At 40.0% G+C, this 16,677-nt stretch overlaps 1 protein-coding gene and 1 long non-coding RNA gene across 16 annotated transcripts in view; one reads left to right on the top strand and one right to left on the bottom strand.

Moving 5' to 3' along the window:
* The window catches only part of LOC135097895 (uncharacterized), a 24,216-nt gene extending 23,145 nt beyond the window's left edge, over window positions 1-1,071 (top strand). For all 7 annotated transcript variants that reach the window (XR_010266327.1, XR_010266324.1, XR_010266326.1 and 4 more), the window contains one exon: window positions 294-1,071. This is a non-coding gene — a long non-coding RNA (uncharacterized LOC135097895). The remainder of the gene's footprint in view (window positions 1-293) is intronic.
* Window positions 1-16,677, bottom strand: part of LOC135097894 (uncharacterized) — an 18,636-nt gene extending 1,959 nt beyond the window's left edge. The window contains exons 1-9 of one of the 9 annotated variants that reach the window (XR_010266315.1): window positions 16,534-16,677; window positions 15,831-16,048; window positions 10,541-10,670; window positions 9,249-9,313; window positions 4,463-4,589; window positions 3,815-3,890; window positions 3,470-3,527; window positions 2,466-2,575; window positions 299-1,546 (exon numbers count right to left, since the gene is read on the bottom strand). Coding sequence is in view for 3 of the 9 variants with exons in the window: in XM_063999999.1 (XP_063856069.1) it covers window positions 1,529-1,546; window positions 2,466-2,575; window positions 3,376-3,527; window positions 3,815-3,846 (312 nt within the window). In the remaining 6 variants the exon portion in view is untranslated. Of the gene's footprint in view, window positions 1-298; window positions 1,547-2,465; window positions 2,576-3,375; window positions 3,528-3,814; window positions 3,891-4,462; window positions 4,590-9,248; window positions 9,314-10,540; window positions 10,671-15,830; window positions 16,049-16,533 lie in introns of those variants that run through there. The other 8 variants (XR_010266317.1, XM_063999999.1, XM_064000000.1 and 5 more) reach the window with 8 other exon arrangements.

The following is a 16,677-nucleotide window of genomic DNA, read 5'->3' as shown; positions in this document are numbered from 1 at the left end:
TATTCTATATTGCTGTTAATGTTTCATGTATAATGTATAATGTTAATGTATAATGTCTTTGCTTTCAAATGCAAGTCAAAAGGGTGAACCCAGGCCTTGCCAAAGACTAATGTATAATTTTCCCATTTATAGTACTATTCACATTTGACAAATTTCACTGCTAACAGTGAGGGACTACTGTAAATGTAGTAATAATAATAATAATAATAATAATAATAATAATAATAATAATAAAAAGTAATGATAAAGTGCAAGACATGTTCATTAATGCAATTATTTTCTCCAACATGGAGGAGTGAGTGAGGAGGCACATTTGTCTGTGATTAAGGAATGCAAATGACGATGTTCCAAGGACGTCACCCTGTCCTGGGCCATGACATGAGAGAGAAGAGGAAAAAAAGGACTCTCTCTCTCTCTCAGTTTCCATAACATACCAAACTGCTCTGGTGTTAATTTCATGAATTGCTGTATAATAGAAATGGGAATGTTAGTTCAATGCATTTAGCTCTGAGTGTGAAAGAATGACAAGAAAGAATGCAGAGGATACTAGAACACATGCACAGAAAACTGAAAGATTTTTAAACTTCTGAATAGGTGTGAAAAAAAAAAAAAATGCAAAATCAGTGTCTCCTTAAAACAACACATGACAGCAATGATAACTTACACAACAATAATGCTTGATGAAGACTATATTTCCAACACAGATTTATGACAACATTTGGCAAAGCTGTGCACTGTTTGTGTTAAAACTATCCTCTCATGGCGAAGTTGGTTAGTCATTATAGGGTTATGATGATATAATGGTGTTTATTTTAGCTAATTTCCAATGACTCCTAATAATATAAGATTAAGTAAGTATTTCATTGTTTACATTAATTTACAAAATTTCACAACTACAACCTCAGTGATGTTTAGTTAATCCAATTTTGTTCATAACTACTACACTTTTTCCAGTGGTTTACCCATAGTACAACACAAACAACTACAATATCATTCATGTTATTTCACTTCCAAAAAAATTAAACAACTATGTACATGATCTAGTTTACAATAAAAGGATTTTGAACAATAGTTTCCCCATCAATCAACCCTAATTTTTTTTCCAGCTACAAAGAACAATTCAACTACAATACCATTCATGCTATTTCATCCATTTGAAATTTCACATGCAAGTGATTTACAGTACTTTACCAAAAAAGAATTAAGATCAACAATGTTCCCATCAATTAACCCTTTAAACTTTCCCACCTACAATCTGACAAGTGGAGTCACCAGTTTTAAATGTCAATAGTTATCCAAGATTGAATTTATGCCTTCCAATCCTCTGTGGGTCTTGGAGGCGGTCATGAGTCCCATTGCTCTCCTGAGAGCAGTGCAGGAGGTTGCCTTCAACATAAACCTTCTTGACAAAATAAACATAAACCTTCTTGACAAAGTACTTGGATGACTTGTTGCAGCTTTGCTCTTTTCTGATGGTGACTGCAGCCTTCAACTCAAGGCATAGCTTCTCCAAGGCACCCATCATGCTTTACTTTAGCCCAGTGATCTGTGGAGAATAAGTAGTGGTGATGGTGGTGGTCCACCTCTCCAATACAAGAATTCACCATTATTAACAATTTTTCATCCTTTTCACCAGTAAACTCTGGAACTCCCTGCCTGCTTCTGTATTTTCTTTTCCTTATGACGAATTTTTTCATGAGGAAGGTCCCAAGACACTTCTCCAATCTTGGATAATCCTTACCACTACACACCATCAGACAAAAATACCGTGAAGGATGCAACTCCCTTTTTAGAAGAGCCAGAGGTCACAGGAGCAAAGGTGATGGGACCCTCCATGCCCTCGACACTCATATCAAGCCCCATTACCACCTGCATCACTCAGGAACACACCATCACCACCATTACCATTGTGTTGTGGCATCATATCAGTGGTATAATAATTGTAAGAACACAAGGGAAACTGCAAGAAGCCGTCTGGTCTACACATGGCAATCCCTGCATGAAATGTGCTTACCTATTTTCACTATCATCCTCATGCATAAATTTGTCTAATCTTTTAAAGCTCCCTAATGACTCAGCACTAACCTAACTACTGAGTCTTATTTCATTCATCTATCACTCAATCTGAGAACCAGTTCCTTCCTATTTCTTTTTTAAATCTAACTTTATCAGGCTTGACATGAAGAAACTGAGGATAGTGATAATGGTTGCTATTTCTGATTATTATTCTTACTTCCATTAACACTCAGAATATGAAGTCTGTCTTTATTCTTATTTTGGGTCCCCAGTGGAAAGGGATAGTCTCAGTGACCACTGCACTACAAGCTAAATAGCTTAAAAATGCCTTTAAAATTAAAATAATGGCTACTCTTCACAACCACAGTGCTGCATCCCTCTTTTCTAAACATCTTCATTCTAACCCTGCTTCCCTGCTCCCTCCAAGACCCAGTGACAGCCTCCCTCACCTCTGGGTTCACTTGAGGAGCTGCCGTCAGCCACCCAATGACATTCATTTGCACGTTCTTGGTGACAGAGTTCTCCTGGATATCCAAATTTTCAGGAAACACCACCAAGCCTGTAAGGAGAATTGGTGAAGAGAGAGAGAGAGAGAGAGAGAGAGAGAGAGACACTGTATGTTAGATGCAGACAAAATGGTAAAGTAAGGTATTAAAATCTTGCATGCAAAAAAAGATATGCACACTAATAAATACTATATTACAAAATGTTAAAACATCCATAAACTCCTTGCACATCATACTGAGCTCACACTCCTCTTATTCCCTCAGATGCTACCAACAACTTTATTTAAACACAAATAGATAGATAGATAGATAAATGGATAAAGACAGAAATAGATAGTCACATACACACTCTTATTCCCTCCATAGATAGATGGATAAAGACAGAAATAGATAGTCACATACACACTCTTATTCCCTCCAAGACACAACAGTGACTTGATTTCAACAGATAGACACACACACACACACACACACATCAGGCTCGGGTCTGAGTACATGTACTCAACCAGATTCCAAATGTAGTGCAGTGGTAGATGTATAGGTAGAGGTAAGATCAGGGTGACACAAGCCTGTCCCTGGGGAAGCCAGGTGGTCTGGATTGGTACCAGTGAAGTCATATGAGTTACAGCCACTGCAGTTCCCACTCCTGCTGCTAATCTGTCAGCACCTTCGTGTAAATATGTGGAGTGAGAAACAGCTGTCAAATGCCATCTGGACTGACAGGCTGCTTCACTGAGAGGCACACAGCAATCCATCCCCATCAGGTATCAAGCGACATTCACCCCAAACTCTCCACATTCACACAGATAGACAGACATAATACACACAGAAATAAATTAATAGATACACATACACATACAGAATTGGTTACCAGGAGAGACAAAGTGGAAATGCCAGCCAGCAGGTACAACAGACTCCTGAGCAGCAAGTTGGTATCTAACACTGACCTCACTGATGATGACATCTACAGGAATTGTTGACAAGTTGTTCTTGGGTAAATAGATCCTGGAGGAAATACACAGAAAAGATCCATTATTGCAGGGACAAACAAAGGCTGGATATTGAGGAGATACAACAAAGAGTTAAGGAAAGGGAGGTTTTTCACTGAAGGATCAAAGAAAAGCTGGATATTTGGAAGGGCAACAGGAAAGTTGAGAAGAGGGAAATGTTGGAATGATACAAAAAATGCATGTGTTTTCTGTCTGTGCATAAAACACACACACACACACACACCTCTCTCTCTCTCTCTCTCTCTCTCTCTCTCTCTCTCTCTCTCTCTCTCTCTCACTCACCTCTTAAAGATCTGGGCCTTCTCCTTGGGCATGCACTCACATCCCTCCCCAGTATCTCAATCAATATCTTTTGATCCTGAGAAGAAACAAGAGAACTATGTGGAATGAAAGAGACAAAATATACACAAGAAAACAACAAAACAGTCACTGGACTAACCATCTCAGTGACCTTTAGAAATACTGGAATTTTCAAGGGTACTTCATGATTCTGGTGATAGTTTAACAAGTATTCTGCATCACCAGAAGAAAGAAACACCTATGAGAACCTGACTCATTATCATGAAAACAGTCCTTATGAAAGTTGATGGGATTTTCAAGGACATTTTTTTTTCATGATTCAGGATATAGTTAATAGTATTCTGCATCATCAATCAACCAATCATAAAAACTAGACTCCTCTTTGAAAACAGTTCCCATAACACCTCAGGCATTTCACAATATGGGGATAAAAGTTAAGGTTCCCCGCAATTCTTACCACAAACCAGACTCCTCTTTGAAAACAATTCCCATAACACCTCAGGCATTTCACAATATGGGGATAAAAGTTAAGGTTCCCAGTGTGTCTTACCACAAACCAGACTCTTCCTCTTTGAAAACAGTTCCCATAAGACCCAAGGCATGAGAGTTAAGGTTCCCTGTGTGTCTCACCACAAAAACTGCTCCATCCAGGAGAGAGCCACCAGCACCCACAAACTTGAGGGAGAGGAAGAAGGGGTGAGCGGCATGGAGGATCTCTGGGTATTTGAGAAGGATTTCCTTGGCCATCCTTGTGCTGCTGAGAGAGAGAGAGAGAGAGAGAGAGAGAGAGAGAGAGAGAGAGAGAGAGAGAGAGAGAGAGAGAGAGAGAGAGAGAGAGAGAGAGAGAGAGAGAGAGAGAGAGAGGAAAAAAATAAAATAAAATAAAATAAAATAAAATAAAATAAAATAAAATAAAATAAAACAAAATAAAATAAAATAAATAAATAAAAATAACTGAGGTGCCAGGCTCTACAAGACAGAGCCAAAAGAATTACCCTAAATTTAAGAAGTGTCTTGTATAAGGAAGTACAGACACAGGCAGGGAGCTCCAGAGTTTACCAGACTGACACCGATACTCAAGAAGACTCCACGTACCAGCTAGCGGAGACGACAGCAACCTTGGCTATGAGTTGCTGCCTCACGTCTGGCACCTCAAATATGACATTCTCAAAGGTGAGCATTGACACAGCCTCATCTGGTACATACAGCCTGACACAGGGTCTGTTGTCAGTATTTGTGTTGGGAAGATATGGGTGGTGGTATTTTAATTTATTTATTTTTTTCATGCAGGAGGGACACTGGCCAAGGGCAACAACTCTCCCCCTCCAACCACCAAAAAATAGAAAGACCCATTGAGATGCCAGTCCCAGAAAAGGCTCCAAAGCAGCAATCAAAAAGTGAAGGATAAGTGTCTTGAAACCTCCCTCTTGAAGGAATTCAAATCATAGGAAGGTGGAAAGACAGAAGCAGGCAGGGAGTTCCAGAGTTTACCAGAGAAAGGAATGAATGATTGAGAATACTGGTTAACTCTTGCATTAGAGAGGTGAACATAATAGGGATGAGAGAAAGAAGAAAGTCTTGTGCAGCGAGGCCGCGGGAGGAGGGGAGGCATGCAGTTAGCAAGATTAGAAGAGCAGTTAGCATGAAAACAGCAGTAGATGATAGCAAGAGATCCAACATTGCAGTGATGAGAAACTGGCTGAAGACAGTAAGTTAGAGGAGAGGAGCTGATGAGACAAAAAGCTTTTGATTCCACCCTGTCTAGATGAGCAGTACAAGTGGAACCCCCCACAGAAATGTGAAGCATACTCGTACATGGACAGATATGGCCCCTGTAAAGAGTTAGCAGTTAGGGGGGGAGATGAGAAAAACTGGTGGAGACATCTCAGAACATCTAATTTCATAAGAGCTGTTTTAGCTAGAGATGAGATGTGAAGTTTCCAGTTTAGATTATAAGAAAATGACAGACTGAGGATGTTCAGTGTAGAAAGGGGGACAGTTAAGTGTCACTGATGAAGATGGGATAGCTATCTGGAAGGTTGTGTCAAGTTAACAGATGGAGGAATTGAGTTTTTGATGAATTGAATAATACTAAGTTTGCTCTCCCCCAATCAGAAATTTTAGAGAGATCAGAAGTCAGGTCTTCTGTGGGTTCCCTGCATGAACTCTTTACTTCCTGAAGGTTTAGACTTCTACAAAAAGATGTAGAAGTGCACAGTGGTATCATCAGCGTAGGAGTGGATAAGACAAGAAGTTTGGTTTAGGTCATTGGAGAATAATAAGAAGAGCAGTGGTGGCTCGTGACTGTTACTGATTGGGGGGCTGTCTCACATTCAAATAAAATCTTAAATGCTTTTATTGTTATTGTTTAACATACCATTGATTGATAGATTATAAAGATAGATAGATAATTATTTAATTCTTTAGGTCTTATCCTAACAGTAAATGCTTGACTTCCTTAGTGCTGGCTTAGGCTATTTGAAAAGGAAGTCCATTCTCCTGTTCCTGTTTTGTGCAAACAGATCAATAACTTTTTCATTTAAACCTGGCATATTATTCATAGAAATCTTCTCTATTGAAATCATGGCAAGTGCGAGTTCTTTCAATGCAGAAACCATCTTTGCTTCTTGCGCCATTTTGCAAAATACTGCTAGGCCTACATGGGAAAAGAAAAAAAAACTATTTTATATGATGTTTCTGTGATTTTACACCATCTATGATAATCAAGATTGAGCACAAGCCATCACTGATTAATAATATTTTAAAATCATCCCTGACAAATTGAAAAACACGATTGAAAATAAGACCGACGCAAGAACACTCACAGTGTGTGAGTGTGGACGCAGTCCACACTCGCCATTCCACCCGGGAAGGCTCCCCCATTTCTCCCCGCTTTCGTATCATTAAATAGTAAATAATTTCCGTACTTCCTCATTGTTTTGCAGTATTTTTTTTTTTCATATAAACATGTGAGAATTGGTGTTTTCATGTGAATGATAGTCAAACATAAATAAATTAACATTATTTTCGTGAATCCTAGAAATCCACTGGGGGGATGCAGTCTCGCAGTCCCTATTGATGAGCCGCCACTGAAGAAGAGAGTGGGTAACAGGACAGAACCCTGAGGAACACCACTGTTAATAGATTTAAGGGAAGAACAGTGACCATCTACCAAAGCAGCAATAGAATGGTCAGAATGGAAACTTGAGATGAAATTACAGAGAGAAGGATAGAAGCTGTAGGAGGGGATAATTTGGAAATCAAAGCTTTGTGCCAAACTCTATTAAAAGCTTTTGATATGTCCAAGGCAACAACAAAAGTCTCTCCAAAATCTTTAAAAGAGGATGACCAAAACTCAGTAAGGAAAGCCAGAAGATCACCAGGAGAGTGGCCTTGATGGAACCCATACTGGCGATCAGATAGAAGGTTGTGAAGTGAAAGATATTTAAAAATCTTCCTGTTGAGGATTGATTCAAAAACTTTAAATAGGCAGGAAATTAAAGCAATAGGATGGTAGTTTGAGGGATTTGAAGTCACCCTTTTTAGGAACAGGCTGAATGTAGGCAAACTTCCAGCAAGAAGGAAAGGTAGATGTTGACAGACAGAAATGAAAGAGTTTGACTAAGCAAGGTGCAAGCACAGAGGCACAGTTTCGGAGAACAATATGAGGGACCCCATCAGGTCCATAAGCCTTCTGAGGGTTTAGGCCAGCAAGGGCATGGAAAACATCATTGTGAAGAATTTTAATAAGTAGCATGAAGTAGTCAGAGAGTGGAGGAGAGGGAGGAACAAGCCATGAATCATCCAAGGCAGAGTTTTAAGCAAAGGTTTGAGTGAAGAGTTCAGGTTTAGAGATAGATGTGATAGCAGTGGTGCCATCTGGTTGATATAAAGGAGGAAAAGAAGGAGAGGCAAAGTTATTGAAGATGTTTTTGGCTAGGTGCCAGAAGTCACAAGGGGAGTTAGATCTTGAAAGATTTTGACACTTTCTATTAATGAAGTAGTTTTTGGCTAGTTGAAGAACAGACTTAGCATGGTTCCGGGCAGAAATATAATGTGAATGAGATTCTGGTGATGGAAGGCTCAAGTACCTTTTGTAGGCTACCTCTCTGTCATGTATAGCACAAGAACAAGCTGTGTTAAACCAAGGTTTGGAAGGTAAAGAGTGAGGAATGTACATCTCCATGCCAGACACTATTACCTCTGTTATGTACTCTGCACACAGAGACAGGTCTCTGACACGGAAGCAGTAGTCATTCCAAGGAAAATCAGCAAAATACCTCCTCAGGTCCCTGTAGCTAGCTGAGACAAAATGCTAGAGGCACTTCTACTTATGGGGATGCTGAGGAGGGATTGGAGTGATAGGACAAGATACAGATATGAGATTGTGATTGGAGGAGCCCAACAGAGAAGAGAGGGTGACAGCATAATCAGAAGGTTTAGAGATTAGGAAAAGGTTAATAATGTTGGGCGTATCTCCAAAACAGTTAGGATTATGAGTAGAATGTTGCACCAATTGCTCTAGGTCGTGGAGGATACCAAAGTTGAAGGCTAGTTCACCAGGATGGTCAGTGAAGGGAGATGAAAAGGAAAGCCAAAGCTGGTGGTGAACATTGAAATCTCCAAGAATGGAGACCTCCACAAAAGGGAAGAGTCAGAATGTGCTCCACTTTGAAAGTAGTCAAAGAATTTCTTATAGTCAGAGGAGTTAAGTGAGAGCTATACAGCACAAATACATTTAGTTTGAGAGTGACTCTGTAGTCGTAGCCAGATGGTGGAAAACTTGGAAGATTCAAGAGCATGGGCAAGAGAGCAGGTTAAGTTGTTGCACACATAAATGCAACATCCAGCTTTGGATTGAAAATGAGGATAGAGAAAGTAGGAGAGAACAGAAATGGGGCTTATGTCAGTTACCTTAGACACCTGTGTTTCAGTGAGGAAAAGAAAATGAGGTTTAGTAGAGGAGAGATGGTGTTTTACAGACTGAAAATTAAATCCAAGACTGCGAATGTTGCAGGAGTTAATGAAGAAAAAGTTGAGGGAGGTGTCAAGACACTTATGGTCGATACCAGAAGAGCAGTCTGATCTGGGGACATTTGTGGTCCCCTCCCCCGATGGTGACTCTGAGGCTGGTGTAGGAGTCGCCATGACAATTGAGTGAAGAGTGTGTGTGTAATTAGGTGCTTGTAGTTTTGTATGAAGGAAGAAAGTTGTTTTTAGAGGGCAGGCTGTGACTGCTCCCTTGTGTTGTGAGACACTAAGGGAAACATTCAGTGAGGTCACAGCTGCATTTAATGATAAGTTCACAGCACCCCATCATCCAGTGCTTTAGACCTCACTGGGAGTAATTATCATTTTGGCAGGTGCCTGCTGCCTCCTCCTTGTAACATTCTCTTCTGTTTCTTACTTGGCATACCTCTGGATAACCTCAAAGTGTCCCTCAGCAGTCTTTGCCAGCAGTTTGCCCACAAATGTCTGGCCCTGAGGAGGAGAGAGAAGAGGCTCAGGAAAAAAATACAGTACAGATGCAATTTCTCTCAACTTCTGTGCTTTCTTATGGAAGGATAACAGACAAGGTATGATTTTACTCCATTCATCTATCTACTTATCTATATACCAGGCCACCAACCCCAGACAAAGCACCACTCACTCACACACACATCACTCACACTCTTAGGCCCATTGGTCTCTGGTGGGAAGGAACAGTGTTGTGGACCTCCCTACAGCACCCTAGTAACTGTACTTACAAGACTCTGCTATGGTTATGGTCTTCACAGAAGATAGTAACACAATTCCTCTCATAAATTTTATGAGTCGTGTGGATGGTCTGGCACCAGCGTGGCAGTACATACATGCCCTGGCCTCACCTTAGGCCAACTAAGTACTGACTCGTTATCCAGTAATTACTATCCCACTCCCTCCCCTCCCACCACTTAGGGGTAACATGCCACACATCTGAAAAAAAGTCTCCAAAAATCATGCACACACAAAAAAAACAGATACAGTATATGAAAAACAGCAAAACATAAGGAGTACCACAAGGTGTAATCTTAAGCCTGAGTGTAAACAAGCTATGTCTCAGACACACAGCTCAAACTTTGGCAGATTATTGCCAAAGTGCTGGATGATTTTTCAGTGTGCACAGACCAATGTTGCTTTTTGCACACATTTTCATTAAAAAAAGTTAATTACAGTCCCTTAATTAACTTAGTAATTTCACCTTGAAAGCCTCACCATCAAACATTAAGCCAGAATTTTTGTAAACAAACTGAATGAATGTATCATGATAACAGAAATAATACTGTTTTATTACTTCATGCATGTATGCAAAAAATAAACTTGACTCGATTATTCCTGTCTACCCCCACCCTTTAAAGTCTTGCCATCCAAGCACTGGGCCAGAGTCCTTGTCAACAAACTGAATGCCTCTTGATAACAGAATTAATAGTTTTATTACGCTATCCAAAAAAAATTTAACTTGATTTTGTCATCTCCTCACCTTCAATGCCTTGCCATCAAACTACAATCCAGAATCTTTGTCAACAAACTGAACAATAACAGAAATTATATTGTTTTATTACTCTATAAAAAAAAAAAATCATTCCTGTCTGTCTCCTCACTTCCTCACATCATGTTAACAAAGATTATATCATTTTATTACTCTTTATATGCAACATTTAAGTCAATCATGCCTGTCTGTCTCCTCACCTTGAAAGCCAGGCCATTAAGCACCAAGCCAGAGCCCTTGTCAACAAAGTGAACAGTGATGGCAGTGGGCTGTCTGGCCTGCACTATGCTGGGCTGCTGCAGGACCATTGCTGCACTCGTCTGTGTCAAGCTGAGGGGAGGCCAAAAGAAGACCAACTATTACATCACTTATGCACTGAGGGGAGACCAAAAGAAGACCAGTTATTAGATTACTTATGTGCTGAAGAGAGACCAAAAGAAGACCAACTATTAGATCACTTATGTGACTCCAATAGTAATTGTATCTTGGTAAAGCTGAGATCCTTTTCTCTCCTTTTTTGGCACGTCAGACTTGTATTTCCCTCAGTATCCTGTCAGGCTAATCCCTAGAGACACCATTAATGTACCCTGATTAAGTTAAATTTAAAAGAGATAGGAAGGAATTGGTTTTTAAATAGTGGTGGATGAATGGAATGGACTCAGAGAGAGAGAGAGAGAGAGAGAGAGAGAGAGAGAGAGAGAGAGAGAGAGAGAGAGAGAGAGAGAGAGAGAGAGAGAGAGAGAGAGAGAGAGAGAGAGAGAGAGAGAGAGAGAGAGAGAGAGAGAGAGAGAGAGAGAGAGAGAGAGAGAGAGAGAGAGAGAGAGAGAGAGAGAGAGAGAGAGAGAGAGAGAGAGAGAGAGAGAGAGAGAGAGAGAGAAATTATTGGTGCATCTTTGAATCCTTTCATGGGAACCCAAAAGGCCTGAAGGTTTACTAAACACACACACACACACACACACACACACACACACACACACACACACACACACACACACACACACACACACACACACACACACACACACGCTAAAAATCCAGCCCTCTACGTCGCTGAGAGCTGCCCTAGTAGAAATACAGAGTCTGAGAGTTCACACTGGCTCTACTTGTTGCTGTCCCATCTCCAAAAGTGTTTTGCAGAAAGCAGTTAAATTGTTATAATGAGCAGTGAAGAGGGGACTTCTTCGGTCCCCACTATCATGTTTACCCCAACGGGGATCGTCCTGAAGGGAAGACAGAGAGACTTCTCAGGATTTGGGAAAGAGAACTGAAGGGTCGGGAAAGCAATGATGAGAAGGAAAATTATCACAGTGGAAACTGAAATGAAGGAAATGAAGGATAGACTTGAGAAGATGGAAAAGATGGTTGAGACTTTGATCACCAAGAAGGGGGTGTGGAAAGGTGCATACGACGATCTACATAAAAAAACAAACGTTATATGAAAAAAAAGCAATGGAATATGAAGGGAAAGTGGAAGAGTTAAACGTAAAACAGGAAAATTGGAAGAAAGAACAAGAGGAAGAAAAGACTGATTTTAGGGAAATTGTGGAGGAACAAACAAAGGCTAACAGAAAAAGTTGTTCAAGTTATAAAACAGAAAGAAAACTTGGTGAGAGAAACTGAGGATAAGAAAAAAAACTTGTGGTATTCGGTCTGAAGGAAGAGTATACACCTCAGTGGACTGAAAGAGAAAAGAAGGAAAAGATATGTGTGGAAAAATTAGTGGGGACATTACAAGAAGAAAAAGAGCTAACTGGAGAGATCGAAGAAATTAAAAGAGGAGAAACCGGACATCATGGGAATTGTTGAAATTAAATTGGCAAGTGAAGGGATATATCAAATATTGGTGAAGGAAAATATAACCTCTGGATGAGAAATAGAAAAAAATAAACAGGGAGGAGGTGTGATGCTTCTAATTAGGAAGGATTTATTAGTGGAATCTGTCACATATGGGGTGGAGGAGGCAGAAGTATTGAAAATAAACTTAAGACAGAATACTGTAAGATACTGTAACATTGTGGTGACTTATGTTCTCCCCTATTCCAACTCTTGGAGAGAGGATGAATAAAACAAAATGCTTGAGGACACAAGGACACATTTGGCAGAGTCATTTGAGGAAAATGATGATATACTCCTGATGGGGGACTTTAACTGTAAAGAGATATCTAGGGAGAATTGGACCACGGAAGGCAGTGAGCCATCATGGGGGGAACAAGCTACTAGACCTGGCTATTGAAAATTTCCTGACACAATGGGTTACAGATGACACAAGATTTAGATGAAATGAAGCACCTTCAAGGCTCGATCTAATTTCCACCAAGAAACAAGAAATAGTAGAAGACCTTAAATACATAAACCCAATAGGAAAAAGTGATCATGTGCTGATTCAGTTCACAGCTATGGATAATAACCTCGGTATAAGAAAAGAGGACCACAGAAGAGAATGGCTAAACTACAGCAAGACTAACTTTGGACAACTTAGGAAGTATTTCAGTGAAGTGAATTGGAACATGGTTATTCAAAAGGAGGACATAGAGGAAAAGTGGACAGCTTTCCTGGACATTCATAATAAGGGAGTAGAGAAATGGGTACCCAAAAGATCAACAGAGAACCTTTTCAAAAAGGATTGGTACAACAGATGTGCAACAGCTAGATTGGAGAGAAAAAGCATGGAACAAGTGGAAGAAAAACAGGAGACTGGACCTGTGGAACAATTATATAAGGAAGAGGAACGAATATGTCAAAACTCACAGAGATGAGCAGAAAAATTTGGAAAGGAATGTTGTGGAGAAATGTAAAGACCAACCAAAATTATTTTATAAATTCATTAATGGAAAATTAAAGAATAAAGATGAAATAAGCACAGTAAAAGCTGGAGAAGAGACAGTGGATAACCCAGAAGAGGTAGCTGAAGTGTTTAACAGATACTTCCACTCTGTGTCTGCTAAGGAAAATGATTTCAGAGATGAGAGGACAGCATTAGAAAAAGGGACCAACCTAAAGGAGATTAAAACATCAGTAGATGAAGTAAAGAATATGTTGGAAGACCTGGATGTAAGGAAAGCAATGGGTCCTGATGGTGTCTCCAGTTGGATTTTTAAAGAGTGTAGCTCACAATTAGTCTCAGCGTTGCACAATATAATTAGCACCACCCTGGTAAAAGGTAGAGTACTCATAGATTGGAAATGGGCGGATATTACCCCAATTCACAAGACTGGAAGCAAAGAAGATCCATTAAATTATAGACCTGTACTGTTCACAAGTGTGGTGGTGAAGATTTGTGAAAAGATTATCAAGAACAGATGGGTGAAATACCTAGAAGACAACAAGGTGATAACAGAGAAACAGTTTGGTTTCAGAAAAGGAAGATCTTGTGTTACAAATCTGATAAGTTTCTACTCAAGAGTAATAGATATAGTGCCAGGGAGAGATGGATGGGCCGACTGCATATACTTAGATCTGAGAAAAGCATTCCATAAAGTTCCACACAGAAGACTAATGTGGAAATTGGAAAAACTGAGGACTCGGTGGATCACTGTTAAAGTGGATGACTGACTTTTTGACAAACAGAGAAATGAGGACAGCAATTAAAGGCAGCAGGTTGAACTGGAGAATGGTAACAAGTGGAGTCCAACAAGGTTCAGTACTTGCACATATTTTGTTCACAGTTTATGTAAACGATGTGACAGAAGGTGTAGAAAGTTACATGAACCTTTTCACTCATGGTGCTAAGATTATGAGGAAAGTAACAAATGAAGAGGATTGCAATGCTTTAAATCAGGACTTAATTAAGATTAATGAAGGGTTAATGAGGTGGAACATGGAGTTTAATGCTAAAAAATGTAGTGTGATGAGGTTTGGAAAAAGTGCGAAAAGACCAATTGGCAACTATTACTTAGGGAATGAGGAAATCTCTATAAGATCAGAAGAAAAAGACCTAGGAGTAATTATTACTGATAATTTATCATTTGGGAAGCACATAAACAAAAATTATAGGAGAAACATATAAACTGCTGAAAAACATCAAGATAGCATTCTCCTATATTGATGAAGATATGATAAAAAAAAATGATAACAACGATGATATGTCCGAGATTGGAGTACACAGCATCAGTGTGGTCGAAGTTTGAAAAAGGATACAAGAAAGTTAGAAAGAATTCAGAGAGCTGCAACTAAAATCCCTGCAAGCTTAAGAGAGTATAGTTATGAGGAAAGGTTGAAGAGATTGGGCCTGACTACACTAGAAAAAAAGAGGGAGAGAGGTGATTTGATAGCTATATATAAAATACTGGAAAGAATGGAAAAGTTGGACAGAGAAGACCTCTTGATACCAGATACGAGAGACACAAGAGGACATGGAAGGAGACTGAAAAGGAGTATTTGCAGAAAAGACATCAAGAAACATAGCTTCCCACACAGAAGTATAACAGTGTGGAATGAACTTAAGGATGAGACTGTGTGTGCAAAGACAATTCATAAATTTAAAGAAAATCTAAATAAAAATCGATATGGAGATGGGACGGCACGAGCCTAGTGTGGCTCGTCCTGTATTTCACAACTAGGTAAATACAACTAGGTAAACACACACACACACACACACACACACACACACACACACACACACACACACACACACACACACACACACACACACACACACACACACACACACACACACACACACACACATACACACAAGGACTGAATGAATACAGAGGTGGGATAAGGAATGTAGCCCAGCCCCTGTATATCACAAGTAAAAAAACAAAGGTGAGAGAGGCAAGAAATGTACATAAACTGATGGATGAATAAAGGAGACAGAACCAGAGGTGTGTAGCTTAGTCCCTGTATACTACAACTACACACACACCTCTGTATCCAGCACAGTAAAGGACAGCTGCATTTCAAACACTGTGTACTGCACCGCACTGCTGGACACACCACTCAGCACCAATGCACTGGATGGCTTGGCATACTCAGTCACTGCCAGGCTCTCCTTGATCTTCTCCTTGATCTCACCTGCACATTTTCTTCACTAAATTTAATCTGTCATTTGCTATTTCCTGTAAGGATCTGACTGCATACAATGTACACAAAAATGTATCACTTAATGCTACGCAGCACCACGCGAGTATGTAGCGAGCCAAGGAGGGGAGGAAGGAGGCGGAGGCACACCCAGGCAAGCAGCTCCCGCAACTCACAACTTAGCTACACATTAATTTCTCACAAAATAAAACAAAACACAGCATATGTGTATGGGGTATTTTCAACTTAGAATTACTTGAACTATCATACCTAGTGTACCTAAACTTGCAGGACACCCTGTAAAAACTAAGAAAAACACAACAATCTACTGCTAAAACACAGGGCATTACAAGCTTAATTCCTATACAGTTATTTCCAATAGTCAGGATAAAGTCAGGTTACACTGGTTTAGGCAACATAAGACTAGATTCACATGCATACACGTGCAGGCACACTATATGTACACACCAGCATATGTGAGGAACTGGTACAGCCTGTCCTGGGAGTCCACGTACATTCCTATCTTGGTCACTTCAGACGCGCCTCTTCCAGTAACGCAGACAGTGGCATTCATGGGGCCGACCAGCTTACCCTTGGAGCGACAAGTAACCTTCTCCCTTGTCAGCGTGTCACAGAGCTCCAGGTTGTCGTCCACTATATCACAGGGGACGCCTCCAACAAAGGCCCTGTTATGAGAGTTAAGGATGTGAGGTAAGGCTACAGCTTGAAATGTGCATTCCCCAATATTCCAGTGCCTTTTCTTTATTAACAGGCTCTAATAGTGTTTGGAGCTCCCCTGACTGGAGTGGTAATTTAAAAGGCTTTAGTGGATGTTATCAGGGTTTTCAAGGGCATTTACATGATTCAAGTAATGGTTTAATAAGGTTAGTAATAGGTTAACAGACTTTAATGGATGTTACCAGGGTTTTCAAGGGTGTTTTTATGATCAAGTAATGGTTTAATAATGCTAGTGACAGTTTAACAAGTTTCAGTGGATGTTGTCAGGGTTTGCAAGTATGTCTCTGTGATTCAAGTAAAAGGGTTAATGATACTTTAACAGGTTTTAGCGGACATTGTTATGGTTTGCAAGGGTGTTTTCATGATTCCAGTAACAGATTAAGGAAGGACAGTGACTAATACTAAACTAAAAACTCCAAAACACAACACATACTTGGTAAGAACACTCCCACTCTTAGCTTCATTGGAGACAAAATCAGTGAGTCAAGCTTGCAGTGTTTGCTGTTGTGGAAACTGCCATAAAGATCGAAAAGAGAGCCTGGCAATGACCAATGAGGAGCTACTGTCTCAATGGTAG

Source organism: Scylla paramamosain, unplaced genomic scaffold (genome assembly GCF_035594125.1).
Source record: "Scylla paramamosain isolate STU-SP2022 unplaced genomic scaffold, ASM3559412v1 Contig36, whole genome shotgun sequence".
Taxonomy (NCBI): Eukaryota; Metazoa; Arthropoda; class Malacostraca; order Decapoda; family Portunidae; genus Scylla; species Scylla paramamosain.
Note: the sequence above shows the minus strand (reverse complement) of the source record. Positions and strands in the feature narration are given on the sequence as shown.